Source organism: Diadema setosum, chromosome 17 (genome assembly GCF_964275005.1).
Source record: "Diadema setosum chromosome 17, eeDiaSeto1, whole genome shotgun sequence".
Lineage (NCBI taxonomy): Eukaryota > Metazoa > Echinodermata > Echinoidea > Diadematoida > Diadematidae > Diadema > Diadema setosum.
Genome location: NC_092701.1, coordinates 17,660,950 through 17,678,053, shown reverse-complemented (window position 1 = coordinate 17,678,053; position 17,104 = coordinate 17,660,950). Strand labels below are relative to the sequence as shown.

At 39.5% G+C, this 17,104-nt stretch overlaps 1 protein-coding gene across 1 annotated transcript in view; it reads right to left on the bottom strand.

Annotated features, from left to right (window-relative positions):
• Nucleotides 1-7,731: 7,731 nt before the first annotated feature.
• Nucleotides 7,732-17,104, bottom strand: part of LOC140240817 (sodium- and chloride-dependent glycine transporter 1-like) — a 29,538-nt gene continuing 20,165 nt past the window's right edge. The window contains exons 6-13 of the mRNA XM_072320587.1: nt 16,740-16,874; nt 16,036-16,139; nt 14,478-14,602; nt 13,718-13,839; nt 12,722-12,853; nt 11,481-11,696; nt 10,472-10,672; nt 7,732-8,014 (exon numbers count right to left, since the gene is read on the bottom strand). Coding sequence (XP_072176688.1) covers nt 7,835-8,014; nt 10,472-10,672; nt 11,481-11,696; nt 12,722-12,853; nt 13,718-13,839; nt 14,478-14,602; nt 16,036-16,139; nt 16,740-16,874 — 1,215 coding nt within the window. The 3' untranslated portion in view covers nt 7,732-7,834. The remainder of the gene's footprint in view (nt 8,015-10,471; nt 10,673-11,480; nt 11,697-12,721; nt 12,854-13,717; nt 13,840-14,477; nt 14,603-16,035; nt 16,140-16,739; nt 16,875-17,104) is intronic.

The window sequence follows — 17,104 nt, the reverse complement described above, 5'->3', positions numbered from 1 at the left end:
ACGTAGTCAACTCTAAGACATCACTTTCCGCAAAAAAAAAAAAAAGTATTTGTGGAATCACCAGAACATGCTTCAGTATACAAGACGTCTCATTTTCCTTTGGGTATTTTTTTTAATGTAATATTGATGAATTAGGACGTGTATCTGTAATATTATTCTTCGTTGCATAACCTAGGAAATATTTCAATATAGGACAGAAAGGTTTTGATACTCTCCTTATGTCTTCTCGACATTACACACATTTAGCATGTAGCACCTAAAGTGAGAATATCTAGTCAATGATGGTATAGAGGATCTGCTGCCAGCGTTTGTGGGAAACATGTACTTTGCACTTTTGTTATGGTATCGAGCTTTACGCAGGAAAAAAAGAAAGAGTAAACATGATGGTACTATGTACATGATAATAATCTTCATACATTGTTTTGCCAAAGCGACACCCCCATATCCACAACGAAGACCTAATGTGCACGAAAGTATGATTTATGTAGACACTTGAGACAGCGAAAACAATGCAAATACTAGGATATTAAACTATGTATTTTTCCTGCTTCATAGATGTTGGATATTCATTTGTTTTTTATCTTAACTGTAAGAATTAATTATATATTGGTTAATATTATTATCATTATGCGTGCACGGCCTGTTGAGGATAATGCACGACAAACAATAGGTTCAATAAATGAGCCAAGAAACAAGAACAGGGTATATCATTTACATGTCATGTACTTCCATTTTACTACTATATGACCCCAGAAAAATACTTATGAATGCAGTATCACTTTGTCTCTTACCAATTTTCGTTTGTCATAGAGAACTCTATAGAATCTTGTGGGGCATTGTGGTATAGTGAATAAGGCTGTGGATTTGTAAACAAAAGAACTGCGGTTAATGCCTATACATGCTGTTTTGTCCACAATGTTCCATGAACGAGATGTACTATTACTCACGATCTCCCTCTTGACCCTAGGTGTAAAAATGAGTACACATGCCAACGATATTGTATAATAACAATGGCAGGGCTTTCTTATAGGAGAGCAGTACTTACACTGAAGAGGTCACGCTGGGAGAATAAAACTATATTACAATTTTATCGAAATTAATATACAAATATACCAGGCCTGAGAGGCTCTGGTTGAAACTATGCGCATGAGGTGACTTCAGTAGCACTATTTTCTGAGGGGCGCAGCCCCGAAGAAAATAGTGCTACTGAAGTCACCGAAGGCACATAGTTTCAACCGGTGCCTCGAAAAATTGGCCTGGCATATTTGTTTTATATCCCTCCCAATGAATTTAAGAGTATTCGACTGCTGGTATTCTGTAATTTACCTCTTTTTTAAGGGCATCTTGCTTTACTTTTCAAGAAGATTGACTAGTCATTCACGCTCGGGAAAGCAGCTCAGCAGCAGGGCAGCGCGTACGCGTACTATGAAGAGACAATTGCGCGCTCAGCCGCTGAAGTGTACTCGGTGCATTGCTGTACAACGTACTGGTAAACATGCGCAAACTGCAAACTCACTACGCGCTTCATACATGCAATACGCCTACGCCTATCCGATCTGTCAACAAGTACGTTCGGTTGCCATGCAGTGCGGTGATGATGTGCGTGCTCGAGCTGATCAACTGATGTGACTGTGAGCTGCAGTTGATTGTGTTTTCTGTCGTCTTCCTACCTAGCTGTCATGTCTGTACATGAATATGGACCATCATTTCCTGTTAAAATGCAAGTATACATTGTAAATTTGGGGGGGGGGGTAGCATTCAGTAACAGCGTATAAGGTTAGATTAGGCACTGGAAAAATTCTAGCAATTAAAGCATCGAGTGCCACTAAATTCGTGTGATTCGTACGGTGTTCTAACGTAAACAGTGAACAAGTTTATCTAACTTACTCGCTAGACACTCTAAAAAATAATTATTAGGAATGAGATTACGGGAAATAGGGCATACTGTCAGACAGGTAGAACTAACGTATAGGCTTAACTAGCGCTAACGTTAGAGCAGGCCTACTATCTACTGCAGTTTCGTTTGTCAACATCTTTTGGGTGGATCGCTCGAGTTAAATAGTGAACTGCGAGACCAACTTTCAAACGGCGAAGCATGAACTCCCCAAAGGCCTACGGTACGTCGAAGAACCCTAGCTTGCTTATTGTTGTCTAATTATAGATCTACGATATCGCCTACTCTGTTGTAACGTAGAATGAGGGCTTTGTAAGAGTCTGAGTCTGAGTCTCTCCAACGTAACCCGTGTCGCATTGAGTGTATGCGTGCCTTGTGGTTCTCGCGAAGTGCAGTGATCTAAGGCGCCGCGATACCCATTCATTTGTACATGAAATCTCTCGCGAAGCGAAGGTGCTGCGATACCCATTCATTTACACGTGAAATATTTCGCGTCGCGACGCGAAGCAAAAAAGGCGCGAAAATCACCAGCGTGGTATAGTTTTTACCATTTCCCTAGGGAGTATAGTCTTTTTCGCGCACTTGTATGGTAGAATTATGTTTTGTTGTTTACAGTGCTCTCGACCAATCAGAGGACGAGATGCATTTTGTGAGGGATATAATGGGTTATATTTACAGTTGTATTATGCTTCACAGTTGTTGCATTCAACATTTTGAAAAAAAGAAAGAAGAAAAACCTTCAAAACAGAGTATTTTTGTATGGATTGCTTTCAATGGTATATAAGAAGGTGGTATTGTGGAATGTTTTATCTTTTTTTATATACATATCATAATATAGGCAGGATAATATATTCGTTGTATACAGCCTGCTTCCTCTTAAAGTGCCTTTGCTTTGTTTTGTACATTCCTACCAGCATCAGGTATTATGTACATTACAAAACTTTGTCATTCAGTCAAGTCTTGCATCTGTATGATTAAGATAGAGCGTAAACGCATTAAGATTAATTGATTAAGAAACGTTTGTACTTTTGTACTTTTGAAAATAAAAGATGCATTGAGGGGAAGAACGTATATCTTGATATCTTTAATCACGTCCAAAAATGGTTGTCGGGAAAAGTGTGGTTTCCGATAAATAAAATGTACGATAAAACGGGATATAACACAGTGTACTTGTGTTTACTCACTGTCCTGTGTGAATGCTGGTAGGACTAGACTATGAGCGCAGGTATTTGCGCTAAAGCGCAACTGCTTCGTAATTATTTCGTCGACGATATGACTGATATGGTGACGAAATGGATCGTTTTGTGATATGGTGACGAAATGGATCGTTTTGTCGACGAGATTACTGATTTCGTAACGAAATTGACCGTGCGACACTTGGCGCCCCATAGAGCTTATTCTCGATGTTAAAGGGATCGTACAGTTTTGGTTGAGACCAAATTTCAGGTTTCTAACATTTTTTGGTGAGATAATGAGAACCCTCTTATGAAATATGAAAGAGCATGTAATTCTATGAAGAATTCAACATTTATTTGATGAAAATTGGTTTTGAAATGGCTGAGTTATCCAACAATGAGCGATTCTGATTAAGTGTGGGACCCACACTTCATTACAATCGCTTTGTTTTACTTTGTTTTTGGATGTTTCAGTCATTCCAAACCCGATTTTCATCAAATAAACTTTGAATTCCTCTTAGAATGGTATGCTCTGTACTATATCATAAGTGTTTTCTTGGTATCTCGCAAAAAGTTAAAAGCCCAATTCTCATCTCCACCAATACTGTACCATCCCTTTAAGAATCACCGTCTGAACATAGCTACTATAATCCCCCTTACCGTTAATCCATTCATCAGTGAGTTAGTTATACCTCATTACAATGGGTTTAACACACCAGTGTGTGTAGGCTCCATACACGTCAAATTGAAACAGCTACATACATGAGTGTATATACAATGCAAAATACATGTGTGTACACTCATGTAGGCCCTATATTAGGTATTTTTGCAGTTTTTATTTCATCCTCTCTTGTGTTTGTGTAAATTTAACTGACGCAAATACACTGAACTCATCCACTCAAACACACTATGAATGTACTTCTTCAAACATACACCACACACACACACATGTACGCAGGGCAGGCATATGTAAATATTTATTATATCATGATGATGATGAAACACCATTTATATAGCGCCATTCATCTCTAGAAACATTCAAACATTGTACATTAGTGCATGATCAGATTGGTTTTATGATTGTTCAAATTTGTACACGTAGAATTCATTGATTTCATTAAAGTTCGCTATCATAGTCTTTTATTCTATGTTATGAATACATTTTATAGTATAACTATGCGCCTTCATGTATCATTCTATCCAATACACATTCCAAATACAGCTGTATGCATAATCGAACTTCCGAAGATCTAGGTGAAATAAAGCTTCACTTGGGCTTATCATGATCAAGCACTTATCATTTATTTCATCATACATTCAAGATCGTGTGTTATACTTGTAAAATGTGTATAAAAATTCACATAAATTATGTCTGAATATCATATTATGTATATGTGCATATGGGTGTGTATTCATACAAACATACCTTGCATATTATCTGCATAATATACATTAACTCAAAACATCATGTGACACTATAATCATTCTTTTATTTGCCATTGAAGTATTTAATTGATTGATCTACAGCGTTTTACACTGCAGTGCAAATGTTATATACAATTGCGATTCACCACATTGAAACAGCCTCCGTGAGTACTAAAATATGACAATATAAACATTTAAAAATAAGAACATTTTACAGGGCTGCACACACTTCACATGTCTTATGTACATTATACATTACAAAGACCGACCCTGTATGCGACATAAAATTAGGGGGATTCGTCTCCAATTGATATTGACATTGCGTCCGTTATTTAGGATGTTTGGGGATTTTTTCAGGTACAATATTCATAACATCCTACATTAAAACCCTTGTGGGCCAAAAAAAAAAACAAAAACAAAACAACAACAGAAAGACATGTTTTGCACATAAAAGTTTCTTTATCTGTAAGGGTTTCCACTGGATCTACGAAACAGTGTCCGCCCTACATTAGCCCAAGATGACCTGAAACATGACACGTGATTAATGTGGCGCACCATAGCACCAATACACAGCTTTCGGAATATATATTGCTGTCTTTAAAATTAACCACATTAACATACAATGTGTTTACCTCCTCTAGATCTGTAATAAACCCAGGCGCTCTTGGTTAGGTTTCCTCACTGAATGTGAATTCGCCCTTTGACCTCATCGGCTTATGATTGAAAATCTGCAACAAAGCGCTTTGTTGTGATTTCGCGTTTGGAGAGAAATTTACACAATACTCCATGTAGCAACTTTAGTTATAAGGCCGATTGGACAGTCAGTAGAGACCAGCACGTCACGCACCATTTAGACCCGAATCCACGAAGGTGGCATACAATCTTTGTCCATTGTTTAAAACATGGACAAAGATCGTAGTTTTGTATGAGACGCATGGCTTATTTCGTAGAAATGAAAGATTTCGTAACGAAATAGGCCATGCGCCACTTGGCGCCCCATACAAACTACGGTCTTTGTCCATGGTTTAAAACATGAACAAATCCCTATGTGAATTAAGCCCATACAGTCTACGTCATGACTATGAGTCACTGTCATTTAATCCTACCATCTTTCTTACTCATTGATCAGTCCAGTATGTTAAGAGGAAAGGGGTATTTTGTTTTTATGAAACGCTTATATCTAGCACATTCCCTCTGGAAGCGAATGACAACACACATTACCATTTCTCACTATTACAGCATTGTGAACTTTGGTCTTCGGACGCAAAACTTCTCAGTCATAATCTCAGCGTGGAAACTTTACGCCAGAATGTTAAGGGTACAAATTGTACTTGCATCTCATACGTAATGTTCGTAACGGTGACACGGCATGTGCTCCTCTTAATTTCTTAGGCCTTAGTGTTAGGGTTGGGTTTGTGATAGGGTTTTGGGTTTAGTTTGATGTGAGGATTGGGGTTGTGATAGGAGTTTGGGTTTAGTTTGATGTGAGGACTAGGATTAGGGTATAGGTTATGTTTGTGTTCAGATAATTCATAGGAGTAACTGTGGCAGGCAGGAGCAAAACCGTTCGTAACAGCTGAACACAAGTTAATTTAAAAACTATAAAGCCATCCAAATGTTTCAGTGCAAACAGACCTACAAACATCTTTCGAGTTGTATATTGTTCAAAAAATAATTTCTTGGCAAAATTATTTTGACATCACAACATGAACATGCATTGAGCGAACATTGGCACTTCAACAGCAAGGTAACAAATAAGTAAGAGTCGATACCATTTTTCTTTCTTACACATGCATTGTTTGGATGAAATAATGGCATCAAAATAATATGTAGTATGTGAAAAAAGCCCATTCTTAGTTTCCAGGGAGACTTTCGACTTTATTGTTAAAAACTTAAACTTCAGCCATACGACAACGGCCACAACATGGCCCGCAGTTGAATGGTTGTGGTGGTAATTTTTAACATTACACGGTGAGACTAATGGGGCACTTTCGATTTGCACGGCCGAAATGATTACGGGCAAATAATTCACCGATCGAGGCGCGAGCCCATTGAAGTCTCGGTCTCGCAGAAAACGACTTGGAGAGAGGGTTCTCACCACAACGCAATGTTACACTGTATGCGGTCAGCTTGACGCACGCGCAGATGGTTCTTGGGCCAACTTTAAGTCGCAGGTCACGTCGGTTGTGCAAATGGAAATGTTACAAAATAAAAATGAAAGTACTTACGAAATGTAGGGACTACGAAATATGTCAATACATCGATATGACATATTAATATGAAACCATAGTAAGCTTTTGGAACACATTGCTCATATATAATGGACATAACTACACGAAGCATATATCCAATGTAGTATAAAGGGTAGACACATATCACATCGCCTACATTTTCGATTGCTATTTTGGAGGGTAACTCAGCAATGTAAGGGTTTCAGCCTTTCAGGTGTGCGGTCATAGTATACCTATTCTAATTCTTATTTAAAAATAGTAAGCAAAGTGAGATATGAAATGAAAATATTCTTTAATACTATTATATCTAGCACTTTAGATTCGCTTATTGACAATGAAAAGTTATTACAAAATCCACTTTAATCTGTTTGTAAAGAGCTTTTAAAAGAAAATATACCAGTACTGTTCCTAAGTGACGATAGTCGAGACCACTGCAGCAGATATAACTTTTCAGAGCACATGGAGTCATGTGATCATACATTAATGACTGGAAGGTACAGAGTCGTGCATTTATGTCGTAAAGATTATGAGCCACAATGTCATATTAAATTCGTTTTTGTGATCATGTGCATGGTGATGGGGAAATACCCGTATCTTTTCCTACTTGATATTCATTAAATCGATGAAGGATCCGCCTCCAATCGCCGCGTAAGACCGTCCCAAGCTGTTTTCTCCTATATACTCCATCTATCACCTTTCAGGCAATGGTGTCACTCACGGGCCCTTCGTTGTGGAATACAGCATAAAGAAAAGATCGAGGGGCGCGCCCATCCGGCTCCTCCCGAGCAGGCGTTTCCATGGGAACGAGGCCTGGTCCGGTGGTGTTGCCGCTCCCCGCGTTTAAAGTACCTCCCATCGAAGTCCCGTTCTTCTCGTGTACTTCCCACGAATGTAACCTGTCCGCAGGTAGTAAAGGGCCCCATGAATCCTTGGGCCTTGTGATGAGTATCAAACGCTAATTGTAAGACAACAAAAATGTCAAATGCACGTTAGCTTTACGGCCATTCCATCCCAATCCACCTACACACATAGACTAGTCTATATAGCACACCATCCAACCACAGTACGAACTAGGTCACATACAAGGAGCAAGTCGCGTTTTGTTCTGGTCACGTGAGCAGCCGTCCTGCTGTTTCCATGGGGACGACGTCGGCTTCCGCATTATCTCTCAGGTGCAATTTCCCGCCCATCGTGGTTCCGTTCTTCTCGTGGACCTGCCAGGAATGTAATCTGTTTTCAGTCAGCAGCGGACCCCACGACTCCTTCGGTCTGGCGATCAGAGCTAGGCGCTGATGAGACAAAAATCACAGGGTGTTAGTGACACCGACACCGAGAAATCGATTCGATATAAGGCAAATCCAGGAGATATCTCCGACATTGACATTTAGACGTAAATAATCAGCACATGCACAAAGATACCATACTGTAGTTTATCAGGAGCGTGGCTACAAACGAATTCTTACCTTACTGATTCAACATTTCGAGGGTTCAGTGCTCAAATCGCACACGCGTGCAAACAGTGATAAGAACATTGAATATAGGTGATGCCATGCAAGTTATGACAACATTAAGAAGCATCCCGCTCTCGCTATGCATTTAGACAAATAATTCGACAAATCAGCAAAAGCAATTAATGGCACACTCAACCAATTAGAAATTTGTATTTTATTTGTTACCTTTCTCAGTTAATAGTGCGCATTTCAAAATTGGTCCGTATTTTGTTAACCTTTACAAAATTGCGGGTTAGAGACAGCAGCATCAATAGGTTTTGAAGGAGGATTATGCTTCTGTTTTGGAGAGGGTGCTGATATGATTTCACTATTATTTCCCTTAGATTTTCAATTAGATCATGACATTCTTTTCCTCTGAGTCACTCATCATGGATTTGCTTATACGAATCTGGAAAAATGAGAATAGGACATGCAGATATTCCACCGTACGTGATATGACAATGTTAGGACAATATGTTTGTTTGTTTGTTTGTTTGTTTGTTTCCTTGTTCATTTTTTCCATCTGAGAAGATGGCTGGATAGCCCATATTCAGCTACGTTAAGCTGGTCTTCCATGGGGTCCAGTTGGATGTGAGGTGGGACCACTTCACCGGGTTAAACACCCTGCTCTTTGCGATGAATGAATGAAGCGGGATCTTTTACGTGCATGAGTTGTTACTCTCTCATACACGGGACCTCCATTTTATGTCCTATCCGAGGGACAGAGTGTTTTGCCTCTTGCTAGAGGGGACGGTATGTTTACACACAACATTGCTCAGTCCAGACTCGGGTTCGAACCCGGGCCGCATGATCGTGAGGCAGACGCGCTACCGACTGAGCCAACTCAATGAAACATTGACGTCAAACAAATCAACTGGAGCTACTATGATTTTATTTTTCTTTATCTAAATAGAGTTGGTAAATAGTAGTAGAGTTAGTAAGTAAAGCAGTACAAAACATCAACAGACAGGAATGGTTTAGATAATAAGAGTATCAGTTAATTGTCACACAATGAATTGGATTATGCACCTCCCAAGCTTAATCAGTGACATAATTCATGTGACAGCTTCGTTCATAGTCATTACTTTTTGTGCAACAATATCAAAACTTCTGGTGTAAGTTTCTTCAGTTTGTCTCCCTCTACAAATTAAATTTGTTAAGATCGCAACTGCTGATCTGTAAATTAACAATCATGTCGGAAAAAAGGAACCAGTGTGTCGCTGCCCGGAAAGCAGTAGATGGCAGGTTCGAGTCCCACTGGTTCCTTTTTCCGACATTTGTTAATTTACAGATCAGCAGTTGCGATATTAACAAATTTAATTTGTAGAGGGAGACAAACTGAAGAAACTTACACCTGAACCTTCAACCCTCTGAATAATATCCTTCTTTCAATATCAAAACTGGCGCCATCACCCAATCGAAGCCCAAAGCCACAATTGCACCGTATCAAACCCCAGAGCGAGATGCCAGCACACCCCATGATGCCATCAAATTAAACCACAATCGAGTGCCAACACACCCATCACATCACATCACATCACATCACATCACATCACATCACATCACATCACATCACATCACATCACATCACATCACATCACATCACATCACATCACATCACATCACATTATCACATCACATCACATCACATTATCACATCACATCACATCACATCACATCACATCACATCACATCACATCACATCACATCACATCACATCACATCACATCACATCACATCACATCACATCACATCACATCACATCACATCACATCACATCACATCACATCACATCACATCACATTACATCAAACACGTTTTAACCATGACCCCGTCCAATTGCAATTCAATTCAACTCCAGCCCAAGATGTTATTCTCACAAGCCCATTCACCCCATCCCGACATCATGCCGACTTCAAATAAACCCCGGGCCCTGTTTCATAAAGCTGTTCGCTGTACGACTATACGTACGACATAAATATGGCACGCCAAGTGGGTTTCCTAATCACTGTTAATTTCAATAGCTGAAGTTGGAATTTGCAGATGATATTAGATAATGATTATTCTTACATGTTAAGACACGTTTGGTTGAAAGTGTATTTTTGACCCAATGTAGATGAAATACTGACATACAGTCGTACTTTGTTAAAACGTAAGGAAAAAATGAGCACACATATTGGCACTTCATAATCCAGTCGTTCTTAAAGTCATGGGTAACAGTTTTATGAAACAGGGCCCCGGTTTATCATCACATACCTGAAGGAGAGCTCTGGGTGTGAGGAATTCAGCCGTTGGGACGCCAGGCTTTTTGAAGAAGAAGTCGAAGATCCAGAAGGCGGGAAAACAGAGGAGCGCAGACAGCATCATGAGGTAGCCAATGGCCGTCGCCCATCCCGGGAAGGGTTTCCCATTGTACGTTGGCTGTTCGTATGTTGCCCAGTGACATATCAACACCACCTGATTGGGTCGGATAGAGAGGAAAGTGTGGCACACTATCAAAGTAAAGCGATTTCTGATTGAGGCAAAATTTGATGAGTAAATTTCTCTAGCGTTTCATCATTGATATCGATGCAACACATTTTTGGGGTATTTTCAATTGAAATCGTATTATTTTTCAAATCGTTCATGATCATTAATCCTAATCCCTTTTCATGGACTTAATCATGGACACCAGACTGCAGGAAAAATAGCCAAAAAAAAAAAATAAAGAAAGAGAGAGAGAGAGAGAGAGAAAGAAAGAAAAGTGCAAGTCTACATCATTCCCACGAGTGCGGCAATACAGTGTCTATTGTTTTGTTGTTGTTGTTGTTATTATTGCTTTTGTTGTGTTGACATAGCATTCACTGCAGAAACCAGTAAAAATCAAAGTCACAGTTACCATAATAGTGGATAGCACAGGGAAAGCAAGTAGTTGTCCAAGAAGAAGAAGTAGTAGTAGTAGTAGTAGTAGTAGTAGAAGTAGTAGTAGTAGTAGTGGTAGTATTAGTAGTAGCAGTAGTAGTAGTAATAGCAGTATTAAGGCAGTGTTCTTTGCAGTTGTTGGTAGTGAAACAGCTGGAGTTGTATTAAAAGAAATAATTGCAATGCAGTCGAATAAATTGGTCGTGGTAGTCGTGGCTGATCAAACTGTTATTGAGGATACAAATTGTGGTGGCTGTATGTAGAGTTATATTCATAGGACTTGTGTAGTTTCAGTGACAAAAGAAGTGACAACAGTCCTGGTCGTAACACTGCGGACAGCTGCTATTGAATCGACCAGACTTACCCCAAGGGTCAGCGGCGTTACAAGCACCCACATGATAGGCCAGTAGTAAAAGTGAACGTGATCTACCATCACAGAGCCGATCATAGCCCTGATGTCGTTGAGGAAACGTTTGTAGCCGTAGACCAAGCTGATGATGCAGGAGAAGAGGATGCCGGCCACGATGGGGACAAAGCTGACGGCGTAGTGGTTGAAAAGCGACATCCAGTAACCACCGGCCTGAAAGAAACGATTCGCCGAGTTAGAAGATCGGTAATACCCCCATTCCACCGAATTTTTTTCTCATCGGTCAATCATCGACAGCAAAGTTTGTTGCTTCCGGCCAACCATTGAAGTGTATCGGATGGCAGTCTGATAAACCAGACTTGTGTTGATCGACTATCGGGTCAGCGTCAGACATGTCGCGCGTGATCCTCCCCGGACGATTTTGCCTCATCGGCTCACACCCTGCGTGCCTGGCACTGACCCGATAGTCGACCAACACAAGACGAATTCATTAGACTGCCATCCTATGCATTTCTGAAGTGGTCTTGGTTTCTTGGTGGTCTAAAGCAACAAACTTTGCTTGCGACGAGTGACCGATGAGAGAAAATCTCTGTGGAATGGGGGCATTACGTCACAACCACCTCAACACCGCCAAGCTTCATTGAATCGTTTGCTATTGAAATATTACGTAATGGTATCAATTGATTCATTGTCACTCCGCGTTTATCGAATGTCATATAATTTCAAGATGACTGCAGTAACCCTTAAGAAATCATTAAATATGACATACAGGGTTATCAACTGAACAGGCAGATTAAGTAATGAGCAGCCTTTATAGGTTAAAGTGCACTCAACGGTACATTAAGTTCGACAAAACAAAATCATAAATACTGTATATTCATTCAGGGAGGTGGGAAGAGAAGTGTTCCCATCTCCCTGATTCATTAGAAAGAGTATACACTTATTATCTGTAGGAATGTAAAAATGACAGGTCGTTTTGGCTTTCAAAATACGTTGCAGTTCTAAACAGAAAGATCTCACCACAGCTGGAAGAAATTAAAGAACGTTCAAATCTCTGATTCTCTTATTGGAGTAATGTTATTTTATTCCATACGCGGAAAGGCGAAAGATTTGGGTGAATTAACATCATCACAAGCATAGTAATTTGCAAATATATTCTATATCAGCAAGACGTGAAGTTATTCAGTAACGAAATTCTTTTAACATGAATACGATTCTCCATCGGATGGCGGACTCACATTGGAGACAAACGGTAGGCCCAAGAGGAACATAAAGAAGCACAGAGCACCCGTCACTTGAGTTCGGAGCGGTCGTAACCGTTCCGGAAACTGGTCGACGATGACGGAAACGATTATTTCGACGCCCACGAACTGGAGAACAAAAGAGATAGATTTACTGAGTATGCGGACAAATTTATGCCTTTTTTTAAGATAAGATGGAGGTGTATACCAAACTTACTTTATGATAGGAGAAGGCAGCATTTCTATCGTTCAACTATATACTTTCGAGTCTCACTCAAGCCATGTTACTGAACTCATTGCTGGAGGAAAACTAGTGGGTCTTGTGCAAATTATAAAGACGTCATACGTTGGCACGAAACTGGTTAATGATCTGTCCTTGAACTAACATGGTGATCCCTCCCTTCACTAAATCAACGCAGAAAAATTGAATATTGGTTTCAACTTAGTTGAGAATCGGAAAAGAAAGAGAGACAAAAAAATCTCTTCCGTTATTAAGTGTCATGATCGATCTAAAGAGCAAGAAGAAAGGAATTCGACGAGACGTTGTCAGTTTAATGTGCTTGGTTGCTTGGTGTCTTGTTACGAATTCAATTGGGAATATAACCATAAAATACAACTAGGGAGTCTCACATGTGTATAAACACTATACTTCGGTCGACCATTCAGAGACTACCATACTCAAGCAAGTATATCAAACCATCATTACTTACATTATTGCAACTCTGCTGTCAATCCACAGAATTTAATTTTTCTCGGTGATTCAAGTATTTTCAGAGGAAAATTCCATGACTTGTGATCAGGTCAATGGAAGACTGCACTGATTACTCTATGGTACAAGAGTTTCAATCTAGGTTTAGCTAGCGGCATTTGAACAGGTGCGTATATGTGACAATGTCCTTAATGGATGGAGCATTATAACACAGTGCTTGAACGTATCGTATCTTTCTAGACAAAAAATGTAGGATTCCGCGACGCCGTGGGGAAAACGCTTACCTGACTGTCGACAGCTAAAAGAATCAGCATAAAGAAGAACATCAACGACCAGAACGGGGCTCCGGGAAGCTTGGTCAACGCCTCGGGACAAGCCACGAAGACCAGCCCAAAACCAGACAAATCTGCCAAGATAATAATATATATCAGAAACTTTTTGGAAGGCATCCACAGTCAATTAACGTCATACCATTTTATTGGCCCCTACAGCGAAGTTCTGGTTGTAAAGAAAATTATACTTATTCAGGTCAACGGTATACACTTAGGGAAAATTTACCTTTACTTGTTTAATGCAAATGTGAATTATATTCAAATCTTTAAAAAAAAATAAAAATCACGTTATTACTCCTCTCTCTTTAAAATGTTCCTTCACTGCTCTCGCTTACCAACTCCTACCAAACATTACACCCTGAACTTTTCAGACAGGCTATGCATAGTTAAGAAACAAAGGATTTGATAAAATTAAATAAATTTCATGACGTTTGCAAAAGGGATATACGACCTTTAACGGCTTTCAAACATTGTCGTTATTTTTTAAGCAAGCGAACAAAGTAAAAGAATATATGTCTGAAAAAAACAACAAGGTTTTGCATCGAATATCAACTGAAATCGTATTCATATTATTTAGAGTACTGTATGTTGCTGCCTGTCAAATTGTATTATTTGTTTTATGTATCAGGTATGATGTGTCATTTATTTGTACCTGAATGCTGATAAGTGAACAAATTTCTTTGTGGGGGAAAAAAAAAAACGTTGCTGTTACCATCTTGGGCGAAGTCTTCAACTGACTTTCCGAGTTTGAACGCCATGTGACCTACGATGGCGAAGACCATAAAGCCCGAGACGAAACTCGTCACGCAGTTGATGATCGCCACAAACAAGGAATTACTGCAATCAGAACAAAATAGCGCTTGAACAGGAATGACAATAGTCGCAGTCATGATATGCCGATTGTGTAGACGCTTTACACAACTGAAGATGCACACACAACTATCTAGGTGCAACCCGAGATACTTCTTAAAATTCTGACTTATGGCTACAAAACTGAAGGGTTTTCAGGAAGAACATACCACACCATGGTCGTTACAAAGTGTTTTTACTACATGATTTCTCTTATTTATTGAGGAATCACGACAGAATTCCCTTGCCATATCAACTTTGAAAGTCGCAACGCAAAACCCAGATGCGATGCACGGCATGTTGTGGAATGCCTGTTTGCATTTCCCCGTGTCTGCAGTTTTGCATTTCCCCGCTGCAGTTTTGCATTTCCCCGTGTCTGAAGTGACGCTAAAAAAATCACCACATCGTATTTATAATTCATTTTGGGAATATAGACATACCTAACTTAACCCTAACTAGGCGTGACGTTCCGCGCGATGTATCGCTAACGCGAAAAGCTATCGCCGCGACGTTTCATTACTTTTTTCTTTCGAGTCTCCCGCATCTTTTGACACCAAATCTGCGATGCCCGGGCGCGCAGTTCCGAAGTTGCGCATGAATATGTATGTGCATGTCTGACCAAAAATTGCTCAAAAACGTGAATTCGTGTACAATTTCAATGCAAACTGTGCTTACAGGCAAATTTTATAAAAGTATGATTATTTTGGCGTTTTATTGATTGAAATCAATTAATAACATGTTTTCTTGATCGGAACAATGTCGCGGACAAGTTTCATGGAAAAAACAATGAAAAACATAAAGTTGAAAAAAAACAAAGAAATACATTAAAAAAAAAATACTTAAGAAATTTTTTTCTGATGGCACAATTTTTTCTCTTATGTTTGCTCAGGACAATAAAAAGAACATTTACACAAAATGTGCCCATTTTGAGCTCTAGTGATTATACCAAATTGTCTGATTTCATGCATCATTATGCATAAATTAGCATAATTTAGCATAAATGATAATTTTTCAAAAATTTAACTTCATGATACTTTAGATTACATCATAGGCAATGTGTGTGCCAATTTTCGTCGCGATCGCGCGGTCGACGGCCGAGATCTGGAGGGGGCCTGGGAGCCCCCCCCCCCCCCCCCCCCCCCGCTCTATGATCTACCCAAATAGCCCGACCTAGTTAGGGTTAAGATTATCTGCTATCACTCCTGATTCAATATCTCCGATGACAATTCATTCACTGTTGAATGTGGGCTTTACTTTAGTGGGCATATTATGTACCTTCTTTCCTGCGTTTTTTTTTTTTTTTATATCATCAAAAGGAATACAATGCGACTTGAACTAAAGAGGAAGATAACACACTCGAAGCATTGAATACGTCATTGTAAGCAATTCTACGAGATAATTCGAGTAAACTTAATACTTACAAGTAGCAGTTGCTTCGGAATTTATTATAAGAGGCAAGGGTGAGAAGCCCGCCTCCACCGGCACCGAGCGAGAAGAAAATCTGAACCGCTGCATCCCGCCATATCTGCATTGAGATTTAAGAGTGGTGGAGCAGAGTAATTCACTGATGGAAATGAAGTAAAGTCGTAACGGCAGTCTAACACCTTTGTAATGACAATTACTATCAAAGATGGTTTAACCGACGATGTTTGACAGAAGCCAATAGATAGAGATTGAATCAAAGTCATGTAATATTGGGTACTCAACTTTGTACATAGATAGATCTGACGGATGGATACAGTGTGAACCATTACTAGTAATGATACAATCTGCCTTCACACCCTGTAAACAGTTTGAAGAGAATATCAACAATCATAACGATAATTATAACAACAGTTATTACAAGATCATCAGTATTATTTCTATCATTGTTATTACAATTATTATCATTCTCAGTATATTACAATCACCGTATTCATCGTAACTATTGTCAGGTTATTAATAATAATGATGAATGATGATCCTTAATGAAAAAAAAAAATCATTGGAAAAGTATCATACGTTAAGCATTAGCGTGTCTTGGTGGAGAAAGATGACGAGGCATTTTTACACTTACAACGATGGAACTAAGATCTACTAAAGTTTGGCCCCCTAAAGCGGGCAAATATCACCGCTGTATACTCACCACTGCGTGGCCAAGGCGACTCCATTCTGGGTATATGTAGTATTTGATGCCTTGGTCGTGACCCGGAAGTGTTACGGCTCGGATAAGGAGTATGAAGAGCACAATGAATGGGAAGATGGCCGTAAAATACACCACCTGTTGGAAAAGAGAAATAGAACCTTACATCTATTATGATAAACGGCGAGAGTAATTTGTCACTCTACTACAAACAGGGGAAATGTGTATAAATGCAGGGTACTGCTACTCAACTACAACTACTAGGTCCTACTACTACAACTACTAGGTCCTACTACTACTACAACTTTTCATCGGATCAGTATCTTAGTATGAACAGTCCAAGCAAGTACCCTGTGAGGGATAAACCT